The sequence below is a fragment of the Nothobranchius furzeri genome, chromosome 12 (assembly GCF_043380555.1).
Source record: "Nothobranchius furzeri strain GRZ-AD chromosome 12, NfurGRZ-RIMD1, whole genome shotgun sequence".
NCBI lineage: Eukaryota > Metazoa > Chordata > Actinopteri > Cyprinodontiformes > Nothobranchiidae > Nothobranchius > Nothobranchius furzeri.
In genome coordinates, this window is record NC_091752.1 from 66,477,684 (window position 1) to 66,498,868 (window position 21,185).

Sequence of the window (21,185 nt, forward strand, 5' to 3'; positions counted from 1 at the left end):
CACGAGGCGCGCATGCTGTACGTGCACACTCCTTATTGAAAATAACAGCTGAGACAGTCCCGTGTGTGTGTGTGTGGCCCGGAGGACAGAGGACAGGAGAACGAGCAGCTAATTAATTAAATAATTTGGTTCTGTACCTTTCTCTTCAGCACAGCCGACAAAGGTTTATGATGGGTCAGTCCTCCTGCATGCTCAGACCATTCCCTTCCCTTGCTTGAAAAATTGTTCCAAAATGAAAGTTGAACCCACATCTTTTTTTATCTGTGAATTCAATGCCGTTCGGCGAGTCTCAAATAAAAATTTGGGCATCTTACTGTAAAAAAAATATACCATTAATGTAAAAAAGAAACTAAATAAATTATGTTCACATCCAGAATCGAAGCCAGGTCTTCTGCATGGGAGTCAGACATCTTGCAGGGTTGGCTACACTCTAGTAACATTTACAGTATCTGTAACATTTATATCCTTGATGACAGCTGAAACAACGTCAAATGGCTATTTTTGTTGCTAATTTGCAGGAAATATCTAGAAGAAAGTTCTACAGAAAGTTGCTAAGGGTCCTCAGAAATGTAGCTAGCTTTGTCACTAGGCGTTAGGAACAGCGACAAAGACTAAAGCTACTGATAGCAAATGCTACGGGCGATGCCTGAGCGTGAACGCGCATGAAGCAGCCTGCTCGACCCGAGCATCTCTCTTTTTCTGTGATTTTACAGAAAAACAGGCAATCACAGTAAAAATGCCAGGGCTCATTGTACAGGACCAGGGCATTGCAGGAGAATGTATGAAGAAGACATTTATTATTTCTATACATGTTTTGACTGTCAAACTTCCATAATGCCCCTAAAAGAAAAGTCAAATACGTTATTTCACAGAAACTTCCGTGTCTAAAAAAGTCGTGTTCCAGTGTTTCCTAATAAACCCCTGAAATAAATAACAGCGTACGTGATGAGGCTACTATCCTAGATTTAAAATTGAATTAGCTTTAGAAGAAATCCTGGCGTGTTAAGTTGTACCTGTGTGTCATTATAAACTCCTGCAGCTGTAATCACGTCCTTTCACTACCCGCCACCCCCATCCCATTCGTCCTTTATCGTCTCCAACCATCCCAACTTCAATTACCCAGAAATCAAGCACACCATCAGATTTGCAATTGGCCTCTTGTGCATTAGAGCAATTAACGGCAATGTGAGGTTTCCCGGCACATCCAAGGCGTCTACGGTCATTAACTCCACATGCAATTAAAGCTTGATCCAGACCGGTTCCCCCCGGCGGCCGTGAAGTTCTGGAGGTGGTGGAGGAGCTGTCACACGGACCGTTTCAGATTTTGGTGCACAGCAGGAAAGGCTCAACATCCACTTCATCAATCAGCTGACGTGAACGACCCCGTGTGCTGCTGAGGAGGAAAACCTTCTGGATTCTTCCTGAACACAACAGTTCTGGAGCAATCCCGCGACCCCAGCTCTGCTAAATCCACACCGGTGTGCTAAAAACCAACATCTGGCAGAAAACGATAAGCTGTGAGGAAATCTTAAACATATGACACAACATGCTCTTGAATAAAGAGTCATATCTGACAAACACGTCATATTCTGCCACATGAGATAATTCAGCCAGGAACCAGGATTAGATTAAGGGGTTGTCCACTCACTAAGTTGAGATTTATAGTTTAACACAAACATTTTACTTTATATATTTGGTTCCAAGCGTTTATGTAACCTACTAATATGCAAATCTATATTGGATTTACAGTAAAACCTTTAGAAAGCTGCATTCTTAAATGTGGCGAAAAACACCGTTTTTATGATCTAAACCCTGAAGTTTGTGCAAGAATTAAGTACTTATCTGAGCCATTTGTTGACGTTTTCCTGAACAGCCTCCGTTTGGGGAAACGCCTGCAGGACTGGCGAGCTAACAGCTAGTCTAGATGCATCCCAGTAACGCGTTGTAGTTTAAAAGTGTGGAACACTCGTTTCATCTACACATTTGCAGCGGTCTCTAGGAACGAACGCCACGATCCGGGGAGAAAAAGCTCCGGTGTTCCTGTTTCAACACGGAGAAATCAGCTGGAGGATAAAGTAGCTACGGACAGCACGATTTGGAGATTTCCTGGTATTTAAACATCTCTCCTCTGATTGGATAACAGCAACGCAACTCTACCATTGACTCTCTTTGCTCTGCAACGTTGGTGTTTTATCTCCACAAAAACACAAGCCTGGAGGAGTTCTGCTGTGTGGTGCTGCTAATGCTAACGGTTAGCTTCTACTAGCTGAGACGTTCTCTGCAGTTTCCGGGACGCCAAAACAACAACAGCCTTCCCTGTTGTGAGCCAAGATGGGTGAGTCCAGGAATGTTAAGTGACAGTGTGACGTTTAATCAGAAATAAGAATTAAAAAAAAAGTTTTTTCAGTGTTCCACAACATTCTGTCAGTTTTGCTTTATTTTTATTCCTAGGAGTTAATATCATTAGCAGAGAAACAGCCTTGCTGGCGCATTTGGGGTCAAATTCAAATTTTTAAAAATTATTTCTGGTAAATTCACCATTAAAGTACTAGTATCAAAAAATGTAAAGGTGTCGAGCCCCATCGATGGTGTCCATCTTATTCGTACAAACTCCAAAGGTGAGTAAATTATAGAGTTAAATCCAAAGATTATTATTATATAAGGGATTAAAATAGCAAGTTTGACCTCATTTAGCCATTTGGTATGAGCAGGACCTCGTAAACAAAACCCAACCACGTTAGACGGGGAACTAGGCAGCCCTGGCTTGCTTTTAGCACCCCCTAGTGTCCATTTGGTGGAACCGAAAGCAAAATCCTCTGGCTGTGTGTTTGTCTTTTAACACCTGAACCTAACTTCTCCTCAGCATTCATTAGTCTCTAGAGGAGCGATTCATCACCAAGTTAAACTAATCAGCTGTGTTGGTGATCTAAAACATGCAGGAAGCAGACTGCAGCACCATGGCAGCCAGCTCCACTTTTTAAAGACCGGACGGGCATTCTGAAGTTGCAAGTGCGATATTCTGGCACACAGGGGGTCTGTGTGACGTCTCGTTAACACTGTAAAGCGTCATTTTAGCGCAAACTGGATCAAGAAAATGATTTAAAATGATGAGAAGTTGCTAAGTATCCCTTTAATGATGAAAATCGGAGTCACGTGGGTTTATAAAATAATATTTACATTAAACTCTAAAATGAATTTCAGCCGTTTTGGTCTTTGCACTCAGACTGGCAGTTAGCTCATCAGTCTTAAGGATGTAAGCTATTTCTGGGAACACAGGCTGTTCGAGACAGCATCTTATTTATAACTGGATACAGAAACAACCTTAAGTCAAAAATCTCCTAAACCAGACGGCAGGTAAACGGAAGACCAGGATAAAAACCCAACAGTTTATTTATTTTATATACATAATAAGAGAACAAACAGAAGACAGACACGAGGATGGCAAAATAAAACATCATGAGAAAATACACGTATTTACCGTCACTTATTTAAAAAAGAAACCACTTGGATAGATGAGCTTTCAGGAGCATGTGACGCTGGAAAAACAAAACCCTCACATGCAACTCTGACCCATTCATTCACTGCTGTACAGAATCTCCTACTGGTCTGACACGAGCACGCTTCCGCCGCCGTGTCCTTCCATCGCACCCCCACAGCTAATTAGGAAACATGCAGACACGCCGCCGCCGCAGGAGCATCAGCCGCCTCCGCTGGGTTAAAACTTCATTACTTGAAAGATCGGACATTATTTCATCGTGAAAAGAAAAAGCACACGGTTCTAGATAGACCAAATTCAACTGTGGACCTCTGCTGGGACTGGCGATCGCCATGACGACCACAGAGCAGATTACCCAGACCACTAAAACACTTCACACTGGACCCTAACTAACCTTCGCTGTCACCGCCGTCCTGCTTCATGCCCCCCCCCCCCCCCCCCCCCCCCCCCCCCAGCACTTGGATTTGAACTCATGCACAAAAACATAAAAACCACTACTGCACCCCCGCCCTCCTGCATGCATAGCAACACTTCTGATAATACTCATAGGGAATAAGACGAGATAAAAAAGGAGGAAATGATCGTCAGAAATACTGGTTTGACCTACTGCACACACACCTTCCTCACCCCCCCCCCCCAGGGGACTGTTACGCTGTCAGCTCATGATTAATGGCTCAGCTCCACCAACACACTCCCCGTCCGCCAAAGCGTCCACACATCGCTTTATTGTGCAGAAGGAGGCGGCTGCTGACGCTGGGCCTTGTTTGACACAGCCCCCCCCCCCTGTAATTTGTCCCCCGCTGACGAACGCCATCCAAAATGTCCTCTCACATCTCTTTGACTTCCTTTTGTCTCCACCGTGTCCGTGTGTGAAGGTTTTAAAACAAAGCATCAATAAATTAAGCGCGTGCAGCAAATGAACCCGAACCGGATGTTTCCCAGGATGCTGCAGGGCGAAAACGCTGCAACAGTGGAGGCAGAGAAATGAGAATTACCACAGAAATAAGTAATACATCCAAAAAAAATGTGCTTTCTTCTACAAAATCTTTGGGACCAACAAAAGGCAGGTAGCAACAACAAGCTAGCTCTAAAACGCAACAGGACAGGTGCAGCCGGGATTCACTGGAATGAAAATGAGGTTTAAACTACAGACGGATGAGAAAACCATCATTTCACACACTTTATGACGCGTGCCTCCCTGTCCTGGAGTTCGTCTGATCTTCTCCTCGTCTCCAGGAGAACGAAATGGACAGCGTTCAGCCGTTTCCGGTAATTATCGTGGAGGAGGAGGAGGCCGCTGAGCTCCACACGAGTCATGCTGCAGGACGAAGAAGTGACGATGGTTTTTCTTCTCAAAGGCAGAGAAAGGAAAAGAGAAGCTGAGGTAATGCAGAAAAACAAAAACTGGCTTTCACACATCTGAGCGCGACGCGTCTGGTTTCCCACGGCTTCGCTCCACGTCTGGGTTAAAAACGACCAGACGGGACGCGGATGGAGTCCATCGGTGGCTTCATTTGTCCTTTCAGTTGGATTTTCATCAGAAAAAGAAACAATAATTCCTATATCTTCTGTGTGGAGCGTTCCTTCAGCTGCAGATTTTTCACTATAGCTTTATTTATAAACAGATGCGATTACGGTAGTGGGTAGAAGCTCCGTGTCGTCGTAGTGCTCAAAAACACAAGTACCAGTGTACTGTAGTACTCTGGGGGAGCTGTCTGTGCGTCAAGTCCAACGCCGCAGGGACGAGCTAACTGTGTGTGTGTGTGTGTGTGTGTGTGTCAGATTAGAGGAACGGGGGATGACAGGGAGGGACTGTAGTGCGTTGGGTCACACAGGAACTGCAGCCCCTCTCACGTAGTGTTTTTAAAAAGGATCCCAGAATCCTGCCTTTGCAGTTCCAAGCAGCTGGATCCAACTTTTGCGTGAAGGAAAAACATCCTTTCCTTCGATTCCACGTCAGCGACAGACGGAGGAGGACGGGCCGAGGGGAAGACGTGGCAGGGACGCTTCTCGCCACAAAGAGAGGGAGGGACGCCGGGCAAAAACCCAAAACAAAACAAAAACACGTGAGTCTGCAGAAAAATGGAGGGGAGCTGCTGCCGAGCGCAGAGCTGGAGACGGGGTTTCGGAGCAGAGAAATTCCTTGGATGTGGTTTTAGTACGGAGCGAAGCGGCTGTATCCCGCTCGGTATAAACTGGCCTGGAAAACACAAGGAAACAAACGCTAGACAGCTTCTTACTTTGTGACCTGATGCGACAGCTTTTGTGTTTGCGGGAACTCACCATGGCGCCGACTCCGTAGGCGGCAGCAGCTGGAGCTAAAGCGTGGTACGGATCTGTGGTGTACACCCGACCGTAACTGCAAACGCGAAACAAAGAGCTGAAACTTCCACCTTTCACACATGACTCCGTCTCAAACGCGTCTAAGTGCATGAAGTCGGACTCATGTTGCTTCTGAACACACTTCAGCAGGAGAGACTCAATCCAGCATTTGTATAAAACACTTTGCTTCTCATTCTCAGAATCAGAAACATCCAGTCAGTAAGAATTAAAGACACAATCCAGAGTTTTCCCACTTCCAGGAATTATGTAGGGTCTTTGTGTGTGAGTGTGTGTGTGCTCTTTCAAATATACAAACCTGCATAAACGGAGTAATGTGAGAATAATAATTGTACGTGTTTTAGCTCTGTTGGCTTCGAGACTCCCTCACAAGTAGCTGCCGGCGGTCTGAGGAAGATTAAACTGCACAAAAACATCTGCAGCAAAGCTCCGATCCGATCATGTGATCGGAAGTCGGGCCCAATAACAAGATTCTAAAAGGATCGGATCAGGAGACAAAAAAATAATAATTCGGATTTAACCTTTTAAAACAGCAAACATAACATTTTTAATTAATCCTGAGAGAGATTTTCAAATTTAATAACAGTGGCTTAGTTTTAACTTTATAAAGTTCCTCTAATATCCAAACAAAACATTAACGTCACAACTTACGGCAGGCGAGGACTCGGACACCAAGACGCAGCAAGCAGGCTAACGCAGAGGTAACGCAGCTCTAACGCAGAGCTAAAGAAGCGCTAACGCAGCTCTAACGCAGAGCTAAAGCAGCTCTAACGCAGAGCTAAAGCAGCTCTAACGCAGAGCAAAAGCAGCTCTAACGCAGAGCTAAAGCAGCTCTAACGCAGAGCTAAAGCAGCTCTAACGCAGCTCTAACGCAGAGCTAAAGCAGTGCTAACGCAGCTCTAACGCAGAGCTAAAGTAGCTCTAACGCAGCGCTAATGCAGCTCTAACGCAGCGCTTACGCAGCTCTAACGCAGCGCTTACGCAGCTCTAACGCAGAGCTAAAGCAGCTCTAACGCAGCGCTTACGCAGCTCTAACGCAGAGCTAAAGCAGCTCTAACGCAGCGCTAATGCAGAGCTAAAGCAGCTCTAACGCAGCGCTAATGCAGCTCTAACGCAGAGCTAAAGCAGCTCTAACGCAGCGCTAATGCAGAGCTAAAGCAGCTCTAACGCAGCGCTAATGCAGAGCTAAAGCAGCTCTAACGCAGCGCTAACGCAGCTCTAACGCAGAGCTAAAGCAGCTCTAACGCAGCGCTAATGCAGAGCTAAAGCAGCTCTAACGCAGCGCTAACGCAGCTCTAACGCAGCGCTAAAGCAGCTCTAACGCAGCGCTTACGCAGCTCTAACGCAGAGCTAAAGCAGCTCTAACGCAGCGCTTACGCAGCTCTAACGCAGAGCTAAAGCAGCTCTAACGCAGCGCTAATGCAGAGCTAAAGCAGCTCTAACGCAGCGCTAACGCAGCTCTAACGCAGAGCTAAAGCAGCTCTAACGCAGCGCTAATGCAGAGCTAAAGCAGCTCTAACGCAGCGCTAATGCAGAGCTAAAGCAGCTCTAACGCAGCGCTAACGCAGCTCTAACGCAGAGCTAAAGCAGCTCTAACGCAGCGCTAATGCAGAGCTAAAGCAGCTCTAACGCAGCGCTAACGCAGCGCTAAAGCAGCTCTAACGCAGAGCTAAAGCAGCTCTGATGCAGCTGTAACGCAGCGCTAACGCTGCGCTTACGTGTCTCCTCTGGAGAGCTCAAATGTCGCCAGCTTGGTGACGCGAACTCAGACAAAAACGCGGAGCCAGCCGACTGCAGAAGATACGCTAATGAACAGAAGCTGCTAACAAACTACATTACAGTGGGTTGTGTCCTGCAGTGCCCGAGCTGCAGGTAGCTAAAGGTGTTGTGCATGGAAAAGTTAGCTTTTTGCAGCTCTGCTGCTAAGCCCGTCTAATGTATCTATAAAAAGAGCGCTGTAATTGGCCCCGCCTACACTTAGCCAAGCCAATGGCAGACCGCTCTGCAGAGCTAAGCCTTTAGCTAAAGTTTGTCTAGATTTCTTGGGCTAAAAAACATCTGAATGCTCACAGTAACTAAACAAGGTTTAGTGAGTTATTTTTATTTATCACAGAAGGATCTGGGTTATGTTCTGGTGGTGTGTGTGTGTGTGTGTGTGTGTGTGTGTGTGTGTGTGTCCTGCGCTGGCCTCACCTGTCACTGTAGGCGGCTGCTGCGGCGGTTGCTCCGGTTACCGCTGCAGGCTGAGCGTAGCGGTAGGCGGCAGCGGCGGCGGCGGCAGCAGCAGCAGGGTAGCCTCCCTGGAAACACACACACACGTGCACACACACACACACACACACACACACGCGCTAACTGGCATGACTCCGAGGAAGAAATGTAATCATTCTTAAAATAAGCACACAACTAGATTATTTAGGACTACAAACACAAACGTTTCCCCACATTTACAATAGATAGGATGTGCTGAATGTGGAAATGTGGCGTTGGATGTGGGGCTAGACATTTTGTACATGAGAGAGAGAGAGAGAGGGCGAGAGAGAGAGAGAGAGAGAGAGAGAGAGAGAGAGAGAAGGGAAACTGTGTGAGTACTAGGGAGAGAGGGAGGTAAAAACAGGGGAAGATGAAACGCTCACGCAGCTGAGGACATGTTGATGAGACAGAAAACTGGAATTGTGGAGGGAAACCGCCGACAGCCTGACTCCACAGGATGTTCGACACATTTAGTAATCTGATTACTTGTGTTTATGTGTGATTACAACAAACACAGAGAGGAAGGTGGAAAACAAAGTCACACAGAAACACACACCCCCACACAGACACTAAAATCACCTCCATGCATGACCCAGAGTTAGTCGAGACCTTAAAAATGAACACCCCCCCCCCCCCCCCCCCCCACACACACACACACACACACACACACACTGCATCTGAGCCTGATGTGAATAGAAACCAGCAAAGCCCAACAGAAACACACTGGAAGAGGCCTGCAGGGGTGGGGGTTTAATAGTGGTAGGATCTGCTGGTGAGAGGAAGAGGAGGATGAGGAGCTGTTATTGGGTGCGTCTGCATGCAGCAGACGATACGCTTCACTTATTATCCCACGAGGGCCGGTTAATTCAGGAAGAGAGCAAGTTCTCCTCCAGGCTTTAAGAGCGTCTCACGCTGCTCCACCCAGAAGCTTTCAGCATCAGCGCTACTTCTGATCACAGACCAACACTTCCACCGTCACCACTTTATTTATTTAAAGTGCTGAACAGTCTGGAGAGGATGTGCTACAGCAGACCAGGGACGGCCCGGTGACCAGATCGCTGAATGGTCGGCGCTTCCTTCATCATCACCAAACAAACAAAACGCCGTCTAGGAGTGTGTTTTTATGTTCAAACTGGAAAAAAGTCAGAGCTGAATCGAAACACCACAGACTGTCCAGGTCTGGAAGGAGATCATCCACCACCTCATCAGGAGCATGCCCAGGTGTTGCACGGAGGTCGTTCAGGCACGTGGAGGCCACGCCCACTACTGAGCCTCACTGTGACTCATTTTAAGGACATGACATCACAGATGGACCGGCCTGTAGTGTGTTTTCCCCCTTTACTCCAAATCCAAACCTCCATGGGTTGATGAATTTGATTTCCTTTGTATTTTTCTGTAATTGGCCCACATCCTGCTGTTATTACTGTAGTTATAACACTCAGCTGCCAGGCGGCTCATGGGTTTTATTTCTTGAGTAAATCAGGATTAGAGTGGCCACTTTTTTAGGCCGTAATGTTGAATTAAACAGTAACTAAAGATTATGACATATAAAGCATGGCAACTGTAGTTCAGTCCATGCTGCCCCGCTCTAATTCTGTCCAACTGTGGTAGGCTGTTTAATCCGAATACCATCTAAGCTGGATTAGTTCAACTGGATTATAACACCTCTAATACCACTCAGGCCAAACTCTAAACCGATAGCTACCAGTGTTATAGTTTGGGTGCTGCTGAAGCTGCTAAAAGCACTAAATCACATTTAAACAAATTAAAAAAGTCCCAAACGGCCTTTTTCAGGATTTTTACCCCCAAGAAAACCTCGTTTCTCCACAAACAGACACGCGAGAGCAGGTTCTCTCCAGAAAGGACTGAAGGGGGAAGACAGTTTAGTAGTTTAGTGAACAAACACGCCCCCTTCCCCGTCACTGGAATATAAACATGAGTGAGTTAGTAGGAAAACAAGCAAACTTCCAAGCAGCTGTGGCTTTTCTTTAACGGGAACTAAAAGGCGGCGTGTTCCAGATCAGATCATAAGATGACTCGGAAGATCAGAGGAGGTAGTAAACACAAAGCACACTGAGGGTTTGGTGTTGAGTTGACCCTACCTGAGACAATCTGGGACTAAGGACTGAGTCCTGAAACACTAGTCTACAGAGAAAACAGAAACAACTGTTGTCAACCTGGATACACACACACACACACACACACAGATGCACACTGCCACACCTGCCTACAGAGCAGCCTTTTTACTGGTGTTTCAGCTCGTATCGACATGTTCTTAAGTACTTTCAAACCCAGAACCCCCGCTGCATCACAAATTTAAAAATAAATCATCTCGTTTGATCAAGGCTCTTCTTCTTTCCTTGTGGTGCTTGTGACCAGTTCACCATTATGCAGGCAGCTCTGTGCAGAGCATGACTGGATGCACATGCAGAATCACCCCAGAGAAGAAAAACAGAGAGGTAGAGAAAGAGAAGGAGTGGAGGCCACGAGGGGGAGGGTCAGAGGTGTTGTGTTGGTTGCAGGTGAATTTACTTACATAGATCTCTGCAGCTCCGTAAAACCCATCCTGATACACCACGCTGAGAGCAGAAAGACACGGCATAGACATGGGGGAGGAGGGTGTTGTGGAGGGGAGGGGGGGTGCAGACGGAGTGGAGCACAGTCCCAAAACCCAAGGTGGAGGAGGAGATCACAACAAGAAAGGGAGAGAAGAGAAAGAAAGAGAGAGAAGGTGGTTATTTCACACCCATGCAGCATGCAGAGGAAATGCAACTTCCATTTTAGCTCCACGAGTGCAGCTCCGCTCTAAATGTTAAACGAGTGCAGCTCCGCTCTAAATGTTAAACGAGTGCAGCTCCGCTCTGAACGTTGACCCCATGATTCCACTACATCCGCTGCGTTCCGCTCCGGCACGAACTCCGCAGCAAAATCGGTCCCGTTGTAGTCAATCAGAGCTGTTCCACTACTGCGGCCGTGCGGCGCAGCGCGCCGCCCTCCGTTCCGCCATCCGGCAAAAATAGGATTGATTCTATTTTTGCCGGACGCCGGAACACCTCCGCAGTCAATAGACAGGAATCACAACCGCCCAACAGGAAAGGGAGCAAACACAGCTTCCGTTATTTCACAATAAATCGATAACAAAAAGCGTTCTTGTTTCATATGCACAGGTTTAACAACTTTTAACAACTATCAATGGCGGCTGAAGTTTAAATGCACAAAAGTAAGCCATAAATACAGTTTCCACTATCAAAGTAGTCACACTTTGTTGATCCAAACACTGCTGATCTCTAAACACAAATGATGGGCAGATTAAACCGTTCATTTCGATGCTTCTCCCACACAACGGGTGTTTGGATCTAACTTCCGCGTTCATTGCTCGGACTGTATCGCAAGATATGGCGTCAGACCCGTGCCACAACCCGTGCACGCGGATTGGGTCCACATCGCGCGTGTGAACGGGACTCGCGAGTGAAAATATACATGGCGAGAGGTCATTTGTGCACTGAGAGGGAGCAAACTGTGTCTGTGAGCGCACAAGGATGTGCACAAGTGACAAACCTGCGTGCGCGCGTTGCCAACGAGCACACGGCAGAGGAAAACGTGCGCACGCGGCAGCCTCTCGGCGCGCTCGGTTTCTGACTCCGCTCGCTCGGCTGTCAAGGGGTTTTGGCACTCTGGAGGCGTGGCCTGTGGCAGATCTTCTCTGTTCTCTGATTGGTTAGTTTTGCCCGCACTTTACCCTCTACCTCATTGGCCCATTGGCTTCCTGTCGGACCAAAATGATGAGAGCTATATCTTTATAAAAAATCTGATATTCAGTAGTTGTCATAGCTCAGCTGGTAGAGCGGGTGACTCTCACCCCGGAGGAGCCAGGTTCGAGTCCGGGCAAGGAAAATAGAGTAGGTGTTGTGTTATTTTTTCCTAATTCCTGTGATATTATTTTACAGTTGTGACCGTTCAACTGTCATTAAACGTCCGAATGTTTGCTGGGCAGTGTTTTAAAAAGTGCACATAAGCTAGATGGTTTTAACCATATAAAATTATATTTTTTGTGATACTGGAAAAATACATACTGAAATAAAACTACTGATTGAAAACTTTATGACTGTGGTTGTACAATATATGAGTCACTAATACACTGCAAAGGCCCTTAGAGTGGGGCTTCCAGAGAGAGAGAGAGAGAGAGAGAGAATTTGTATTCTGTCAAAGTTGTAATATTACTTCAGCCACTCTTGAGAGGAGACTCCAGGTAAAAATAGACTTGTGGGTGTAGGTATGCTCAAGTTTAAAAATTTCTTGCCTCATTAATGTATTGTTTATTTTTTTCAGCATTTAATTGACAAATTATCCTTTCAAATAATTAATTGATGAGTTACATAATTGTCCATTTAGAATTGTTGAATGGACTGAGTCCAGTTTGGTGCACTTTATATATTTCAAAACATGTTTTTGTTATTTTAATGATGCATATAAATAATTTAAATGTTAATTTAATGAAATAATTCTATTTTTTCATTACCTCACCCTTGTTTAGACAAAAACGGGACCTTGCTTTAGTAAATCCTTACTTTGGTTAAATAAATCAGTTGTTGAACCTCCACTCCTCTGTTTGGTCTCCTTTCTTATTACAGCCCACCACTTCCAGTCTGGGTTGTAACAATCTGCAGACAGATTTCTGAGTATCTCCTCCTTTGGTACACAGATCCTCACTGAGCCAAGTACTGTGAACAAATAGTTTCTCCGTGATATTATCCAGCAAGGTCCCGTTTTTGTCAAAACAAGGGTGAGGTAATGGAAAAATAGAAATATTTCATTAAATTAACATTTAAATTATTTATATGCATCATTAAAATAAAAAAAACATGTTTTGAAATATATAAAGTGCACCAAACTGGACTCAGTCCATTTAACAATTCTAAATGGACAATTATGTAACTCATCAATTAATTATTTGAAAGGATAATTTGTCAATTAAATGCTGAAAATAATAAACAATTCATTAATGAGGCAAGAACTTTTTAAACTTGAACATACCTACACCCACAAGTCTATTTTTACCTGGAGTCTCCTCTCAAGAGTGGCTGAAGTAATATTACAACTTTGACAGAATACAAATTCTCTCTCTCTCTCTCTCTCTCTGGAAGCCCCACTCTAAGGGCCTTTGCAGTGTATTAGTGACTCATATATTGTACAACCACAGTTAAAAAGTTTTCAATCAGTAGTTTTATTTCAGTATGTATTTTTCCAGTATCACAAAAAATGTAATTTTATATGGTTAAAACCATCTAGCTTATGTGCACTTTTTAAAACACTGCCCAGCAAACATTCGGACGTTTAATGACAGTTGAACGGTCACAACTGTAAAATAATATCACAGGAATTAGGAAAAAATAACACAACACCTACTCTATGTTCCTTGCCTGGACTCGAACCTGGCTCCTCCGGGGTGAGAGTCACCCGCTCTACCAGCTGAGCTATGACAACTACTGAATATCAGATTTTTTATAAAGATATAGCTCTCATCATTTTGGTCCGACAGGAAGCCAATGGGCCAATGAGGTAGAGGGTAAAGTACGGGCAAAACTAACCAATCAGAGGACAGAGAAGATCTGCCACAGGCCACGCCTCCAGAGTGCCAAAATCCCTTACAGCCGAGCGAGCGGAGTCAGAAACCGAGCGCGCAGAGAGGCTGCCGCGCGCGCACGTTTTCCTCTGCCGTGTGCTCGTTGGCAACGCGCGCACGCAGGTTTGTCACTTGTGGACATCCTTGTGCGCTCACAGACACAGTTTACTCCCTCTCAGTGCACAAATGACCTCTCGCCATGTATATTTTCACTCGCGAGTCCCGTTCACACGCGCGATGTGGACCCAATCCGCGTGCACGGGTTGTGGCACGGGTCTGACGCCAAACAAGATCTCGAAAATCTCGCGCACACCTGTTTGCGCACATCAGGTCTCCGCACCGGAGCGGAGCCGTTGTAGAGCGGGTACAGTATTATTTGAGTTCGGAAGCGAGGGCTGCGGAAGGCGGGGGCGGAGGTAGTGGAATCTTGGGGTAAAGGAGTGCAGCTCCGCTCTGAACGTTAAAGGAGTGCAGCTCCGCTCTGAACGTTTAAGGAGTGCAGCTCCGCTCCGAACGTTAAACGAGTGCAGCTCCGCTCTGAATGTTTAAGAAGTGCAGCTCCGCTCCGAACGTTAAAGGAGTGCAGCTCCGCTCCGAACGTTAAAGAAGTGCAGCTCCGCTCCGAACGTTAAAGGAGTGCAGCTCCGCTCTGAATGTTTGAGGAGTGCAGCTCCGCTCCGAACGTTAAAGGAGTGCAGCTCCGCTCCGAACGTTAAAGGAGTGCAGCTCCGCTCCGAACGTTAAAGAAGTGCAGCTCCGCTCCGAACGTTAAAGGAGTGCAGCTCCGCTCCGAACGTTAAAGGAGTGCAGCTCCGCTCCGAATGTTTGAGAAGTGCAGCTCCGCTCTGAATGTTTGAGGAGTGCAGCTCCGCTCCGAACGTTAAAGGAGTGCAGCTCCGCTCCGAACGTTAAAGGAGTGCAGCTCCGCTCCGAATGTTTGAGAAGTGCAGCTCCGCTCTGAATGTTTGAGGAGTGCAGCTCCGCTCCGAACGTTAAAGGAGTGCAGCTCCGCTCCGAACGTTAAAGGAGTGCAGCTCCGCTCCGAACGTTAAAGGAGTGCAGCTCCGCTCCGAACGTTAAAGGAGTGCAGCTCCGCTCCGAACGTTAAAGGAGTGCAGCTCCGCTCTGAATGTTTGAGGAGTGCAGCTCCGCTCTGAATGTTTGAGAAGTGCAGCTCCGCTCCGAACGTTAAAGGAGTGCAGCTCCGCTCCGAACGTTAAAGGAGTGCAGCTCCGCTCCGAATGTTTGAGAAGTGCAGCTCCGCTCCGAACGTTAAAGGAGTGCAGCTCCGCTCCGAACGTTAAAGGAGTGCAGCTCCGCTCCGAACGTTAAAGGAGTGCAGCTCCGCTCCGAACGTTAAAGGAGTGCAGCTCCGCTCCGAACGTTAAAGGAGTGCAGCTCCGCTCCGAACGTTAAAGGAGTGCAGCTCCGCTCTGAATGTTTGAGGAGTGCAGCTCCGCTCTGAATGTTTGAGAAGTGCAGCTCCGCTCCGAACGTTAAAGGAGTGCAGCTCCGCTCCGGACGTTAAAGGAGTGCAGCTCCGCTCCGAATGTTTGAGAAGTGCAGCTCCGCTCCGAACGTTAAAGGAGTGCAGCTCCGCTCCGAACGTTAAAGGAGTGCAGCTCCGCTCCGAACGTTAAAGGAGTGCAGCTCCGCTCTGAATGTTTGAGAAGTGCAGCTCCGCTCCGAATGTTTGAGAAGTGCAGCTCCGCTCCGAATGTTTGAGAAGTGCAGCTCCGCTCTGAATGTTTGAGGAGTGCAGCTCCGCTCTGAATGTTTGAGGAGTGCAGCTCCGCTCTGAATGTTTGAGGAGTGCAGCTCCGCTCCGAACGTTAAAGGAGTGCAGCTCCGCTCCGAACGTTAAAGGAGTGCAGCTCCGCTCCGAACGTTAAAGAAGTGCAGCTCCGCTCCGAACGTTAAAGGAATGCAGCTCCGCTCTGAATGTTTGAGGAGTGCAGCTCCGCTCTGAATGTTTGAGGAGTGCAGCTCCGCTCCGAATGTTTGAGAAGTGCAGCTCCGCTCCGAATGTTAAAGGAGTGCAGCTCCGCTCTGAATGTTTGAGGAGTGCAGCTCCGCTCCGAACGTTAAAGGAGTGCAGCTCCGCTCCGAACGTTAAAGGAGTGCAGCTCCGCTCCGAACGTTAAAGGAGTGCAGCTCCGCTCTGAATGTTTGAGGAGTGCAGCTCCGCTCCGAATGTTTGAGAAGTGCAGCTCCGCTCCGAACGTTAAAGGAGTGCAGCTCCGCTCCGAACGTTAAAGGAGTGCAGCTCCGCTCCGAACGTTAAAGGAGTGCAGCTCCGCTCCGAACGTTAAAGGAGTGCAGCTCCGCTCTGAATGTTTGAGGAGTGCAGCTCCGCTCCGAACGTTAAAGGAGTGCAGCTCCGCTCTGAATGTTTGAGGAGTGCAGCTCCGCTCCGGACGTTAGAGTACCCTCTTGAGGCTGAAACGTTAGGCTCATGCTGCTGTTGCCCAGCTACTCTGAGTGGCTCATTTAGCAGGAAGGACATTCAGTTGTGCTAAGGGGAGGAGGGTATTTCCTGCATCCTCTAATTTCATCTTCTTCAGCTGTGTTTAATCACATCACAGCACATAACCACCAGGTCATTCCTGCTTGGATCCTAAGCACTCCATTAGCCAACCATCCCAGCACAGCCGCATGCACGGCGACGACAACAGACCACGGCAAACGTGAGCTGCTTGTAGCAACTCGCTGTCCAAATCAGTTTGTGTGTGCTTATGCAAATCTGCTGATGCTGGTTGCTGCTCATCTACACGAGCATCTGCTGGTGAAATCCCATCAGCACGTCACGCTCCACTGGACTGCCTGTGAACTGGCTGACAATCTGCCAGTTGGACTGCAGATCAGAGTGAAGTGTGAGTGATGTGTGAGCCTGAAGAGTGAGTGAACGCTTCAGTCAGACAGCGGCCTGCGTGGATAGAGCTCCAGAACACGATTCATGAGGTGAGGCTCAACAGATTTACGCAAGCAGCACACTCCACAGGTTCTGATTTCTTTTTGTGTAAAGGCCCACAGGTCTGGAAGAGCTCGCAGCACGTGAGCTGAGCAGCTGTTGTTTATGAAGAGGCAGCTTTTCATTACCCAGGGTAGGCAGGGATGGCAGGCTGAGGCACGGCGGCCCTCACGGCGCTGTAAACGGGCCGCCCTCGGCCCCTCAGGTGGGCGCCACGAAACGCTGCCGCCGCGGTGGTGGCGGCTGCAGCTGCTGCTGCTGTCGGGTAGGGAAACCCTGGCACTGGAGGGGAGATGGGGGGAGGAAGAAGCAGCAGGAATAGAACAACGTGAGTGGAAAACAAGGCTTGGTGAGCAGAGCTTTAACATGAAGACTGGATTGAAACGTGAATGCAGTCAGCAGACAGACGGAGGCTGGTCGTACCTGCGTAGAGCTCTGGTCCATACACGGCCCCCACCATGGGACTCAGTTTCCACCCTGCTGATGGTCCAACCGAACAGGAGGTGAAGAAGATCAGTTAAACCATACTTGCTGTGTTTTAACGAGTGAGCAAAAATCTGGTCTTGAAATAGATTAAGGTGCATTTAACCCAAGCTCCAACATCTCATCTTTACAGGTGCAGCTAAAACTTACATTCACACAGAGTCAAGTCTAGAGGACACAAACAGATCCAGCTCAAGAGCAGCTCTAGTGCTCCTCAGTCACAGGAGACGCGAGTCCCAACGGACATCAACTTCTGGAATCGACCCAGGATGTGTGTTAGCTTAGCACCGGACTTTCATCTGCACTGGATTCATTCTAGAAGTCAACCTGATTCAGGGTGGCTGCTATCTCTCAGCGGGTTTTACAGGTACCTGTCGTAACTGATCTCACACACAACACAGGGATGGATCGAAAATCCTTTCTCAACTTCAGATGTTTGAATCTGTGACGTGAACGTCAACGGCGATGTGAGCTCCTTTAAGGAATTGCCACAGCCCTTCTTTCTGCTGAGAGATTTCACTGCAGCACAAAACGCTGTTGATGGCGAGTCGAAGCGCTAACCTGAGCCTTTCACCTGAGTGGCCGTTGTGTACCTACGCCTCCAGCTGTACCTGAGCTGTTTGGGCTATTAGGCCAGCTAGAGTTCCTGGTTAGTGTGCGTCATTGCGGCGGTTACCATAGGGCAGCGTGCTGAGAGCCTCTCCATTAGGGTAGGGGCTGACCATTTTCTTGTTAGTCATCACCCTGGCGGTGGCGTTATTCACCTGAGGGGGGTGGGAGGAGCAGACGGTCAACAGCACAGACACAACAGAGCAAAGAAATGTAGCACAAAACTCTACATGTATGCAGAAGGCTGGCGGATGTTTGAGTATCAACAGTAAAATGAACATCTGGAGCTGTGACGAGCTGCTGGGCATTTTGAAACTATTTTATTTCCTGTGTCGTACAAAGTAATGACTGATGTCGTTTGGAACAACACTTCAATTTTTATTCCCTAAAAGCTTTAAGATGGATGCTGTCGAGATTTGAAAAATTTTTTTTGAAGGAGCGGCTAATGCAACACTGATGTTGTAACACGTTAAGCTATCGCTTTCAAACTGGTTTCAGTGGTTCTTGAGCCGAAAACCTGGGGAGCTTCACACTGGACAGCACTTTATTCTACAGCATCATGGCCGGGACGTTAAGTAAGCGAGTAATGTCTTTGGTGGTGAAGCAAAGAGCTAAAACCAAAGGGAACATCGGCGTGGCCTACGCTAGTTTGTGGGAGCTAAAGGAGGCTACGAAACCACGGACTGGTTGTGTCGCTACTGGACATGAAAGTAATACTATTTTTTGTGCCAGTTGGCTTGTGTTAGCATTAGCAGATTGTTAGCACTAGCTACAAGGTTAATTAAAACAGTTGTAATTCCAATTTCAACCAGCAGGAGGGAGAAGCGGGAAACTTATTTTGTGTTGCTTAAAGAGCAAGTCATCCCCAAATAAACTTATTTTTCTGATAAACTACATAAATGCGAGTCTAATCGTGCTGCAGACACGTGTAGTCACTAGTTTTGCACTTTGGTGCATTTTAGTTAAAATTTTAATGTTCTGCCTAAAACTGTCAGTGTTGTGCCGTTGTCAGGCAAAAACTCTGCACTGCATTTGAATTTAAATCTGCCATCGCTATTGGCTAAGAGGTACCCTAGAATGTTAGATGGTACCAAATGATGTCACAATGTCGTTGTGAGCCTGTGTGTGTATATTTGTTAGCGGCTCCGCCCCTCGGACTGCTAGGCAACAGCACTTTTCAAACAGGAAGTGGGAGTGGAGTAATACTCTGGTAGGGGGTGACTTGCTCTTTAAAGACTTAAGAGGAAAGGAGCTTGCAAAGCCCCAATTTTTCAAACAAATCAAGTGAAGATTAAAACTTTTGTTGCTCTTTTTCATTGAAAGCAAATAAGTAGTTTTAATTTTTGTTTTGCTTTACTCTGTCAAAATTCCATATTTTATATTCATTCTGAAAAATAAAAACAAATCAAACAAATCTAACATGAGGGAAAATGTAACAGAAATCATTTCATTGGGCAACAGTTTTATAATTCACCTAAATTTATGAAGAAATTAGTCCATTTTTGCTACTCGTGAAACCTGACTAGCAATGAAGTCAATTGTTTTTCTCAGTTAGAGATAACTATATGGCCTGCAGATATTAAATAACGCGGGAATACACTTGTGATGACTAGTCAGTGCTAGTCTGAGCTCTGATAAAGCTCTGTTAAACATCCGTCAGACTCGTTCTGTCCTCTAATGCCATTACGTTGTCACTAGGGGGAGGAGCCTAGTGTCTCAGAGTGAGGGCAGAACTAAAATGATCGACTGTAATCCTGATTTGTTTTTAAGGAGCAGGCTCGGGCGTATAGAATTTCCTGAGAGCTTATATTTTGTTTTTTTGTGTTAATATTTGATTTAAATCTGTAAACACGTCCAAAGTGAAACGGGACATCACGTGTGGAGCTAAATGTAGCTAGTGACGCATCCATGTCTGTGCTTAGATTTAGGTGTAGAAGTAGATGAAAATGGTTAACGTTGAGTCATGCATTTAAAAGGCAAGCTTCTGAGTGGAGATGTAGTGATTCGACGTGAAGAGATGTAAAATGGTGGCACAGCAAAAGAAAACGGAGCTGCGTGTTTATTTAGCATGCCCGGGTGAATAAATCAAAGGTTCTTTTGGTTGTGTCTGCATATTCTGTGTAATCACGCTGGCATTTCGGTCCAATGTTTAGGCTTTTAAATCTGAGACGGCTTCTAATCTTCTCTCCGAACTTCAAAGGCTCTCACGCCGGCGCCTAGATCTCTCCTCGTCTTCCTTTTGATGGGCTTTAAGAGCGGGAGACTGCAGCTCTGGAATAACACGCTCTCTCCGAGTGTGCCGTCCGAGCTGCACGTTTGACTGTTTGGAAAGCTAAAGATGAACGACCTTTCGGCGAGATGAGCGGAGAGGGTGTGCTTGTGTGCGACAAAGGAAGAGGCAGAGGAATGAGAGTGCTTGTGTGTGCGCGTGCACGTTTCCATTTAGAAGGCCATTAAAGCCTCGACTGCTGTTCACGCCGCCTCTCTCGGTGAGTCACGTTCTTCATCTGCAGCCTCTCATTCAAATGGAAATGAGGTTTACCTCATTTTTCCCTCATTGCAGATGACAAGGTCAGTGGAAAGCGATTCAATTAGCCTAGCCTGGCTAGCGCTCTGACACAGCTGTCCACATGTTTCTGACCAACAACTTTCTAAAACGTCAAATAATGACCACATTTTTTATGTGCTAGATTGAGTTCTAATGCTTAACTAATTAATAGTAATTGAATTTGTGTATTTATGCACAATAATGTGTCTTCGAGTCATGCACAACAGATGAAACTGGGTTGAAATGAACACATGCAAACCAACAGACTTCATTATGAAAGGCAAATCTCAGTGTTAATGATTAAAAAATGAAACATTCATTCTTTCACATCCCACTTTTGCCTCCCAGTCCAGCCTGGATAATAAACCCAGATCACATTTCCATATGAAACCAAACTTGTGGGGTTTACGTACCTAAAAGAATAAATATTTTTAAAGAAAACACAACAGAGAGGGAGAGAAAGAGGGGGTGCAAAAACATTTGTTTGACAAAATTAATAATCATATAAACACAGAAAGTACACAAAGCCGTAAACAGGCGCATCACATGACCAAGAGTGAGTAACGAACTGAAATAAATAAACGAAAACTCAGCCAATCAGCAAGCATCAGATGCAGCAAAGAGACCAATCGAAACGATCGTAGCGCCCCCACATCAAACACGTACGAGACAACGATGAGGTAGGCAGGTTTCGAGTGACGGATGCAGGTGAAGACAGAGCCAGTCCATATTCAAAAACAAGAGAGGATGGGTGAGGAGAAACGGGGGGGGGGGGGGGGGGGGGGGGGGGTTACACGAGCAAGACAAAAATAATAATAATACCCAGTCAAACAAAAACAAAATATACCAGGGTGCATCATTC

General features: G+C 46.6%; 1 protein-coding gene across 4 annotated transcripts in view; it reads right to left on the minus strand.

Annotated features, from left to right (window-relative positions):
• Positions 1–3,372: 3,372 nt before the first annotated feature.
• LOC107376291 (RNA binding protein fox-1 homolog 2) overlaps positions 3,373–21,185 on the minus strand; it is a 77,533-nt gene continuing 59,720 nt past the window's right edge. Inside the window, exons 7-13 of one of the 4 annotated variants that reach the window (XM_054750740.2) lie at positions 17,843–17,930; positions 17,107–17,160; positions 16,812–16,965; positions 10,626–10,668; positions 8,030–8,136; positions 5,780–5,855; positions 3,373–5,696 (exon numbers count right to left, since the gene is read on the minus strand). In XM_054750740.2, the coding sequence (XP_054606715.2) occupies positions 5,652–5,696; positions 5,780–5,855; positions 8,030–8,136; positions 10,626–10,668; positions 16,812–16,965; positions 17,107–17,160; positions 17,843–17,930 (567 nt within the window). In that variant the 3' untranslated portion in view covers positions 3,373–5,651. Of the gene's footprint in view, positions 5,697–5,779; positions 5,856–8,029; positions 8,137–10,191; positions 10,235–10,625; positions 10,669–16,811; positions 16,966–17,106; positions 17,164–17,842; positions 17,931–21,185 lie in introns of all 4 variants that reach the window. The other 3 variants (XM_054750739.2, XM_054750738.2, XR_008565844.2) reach the window with 3 other exon arrangements.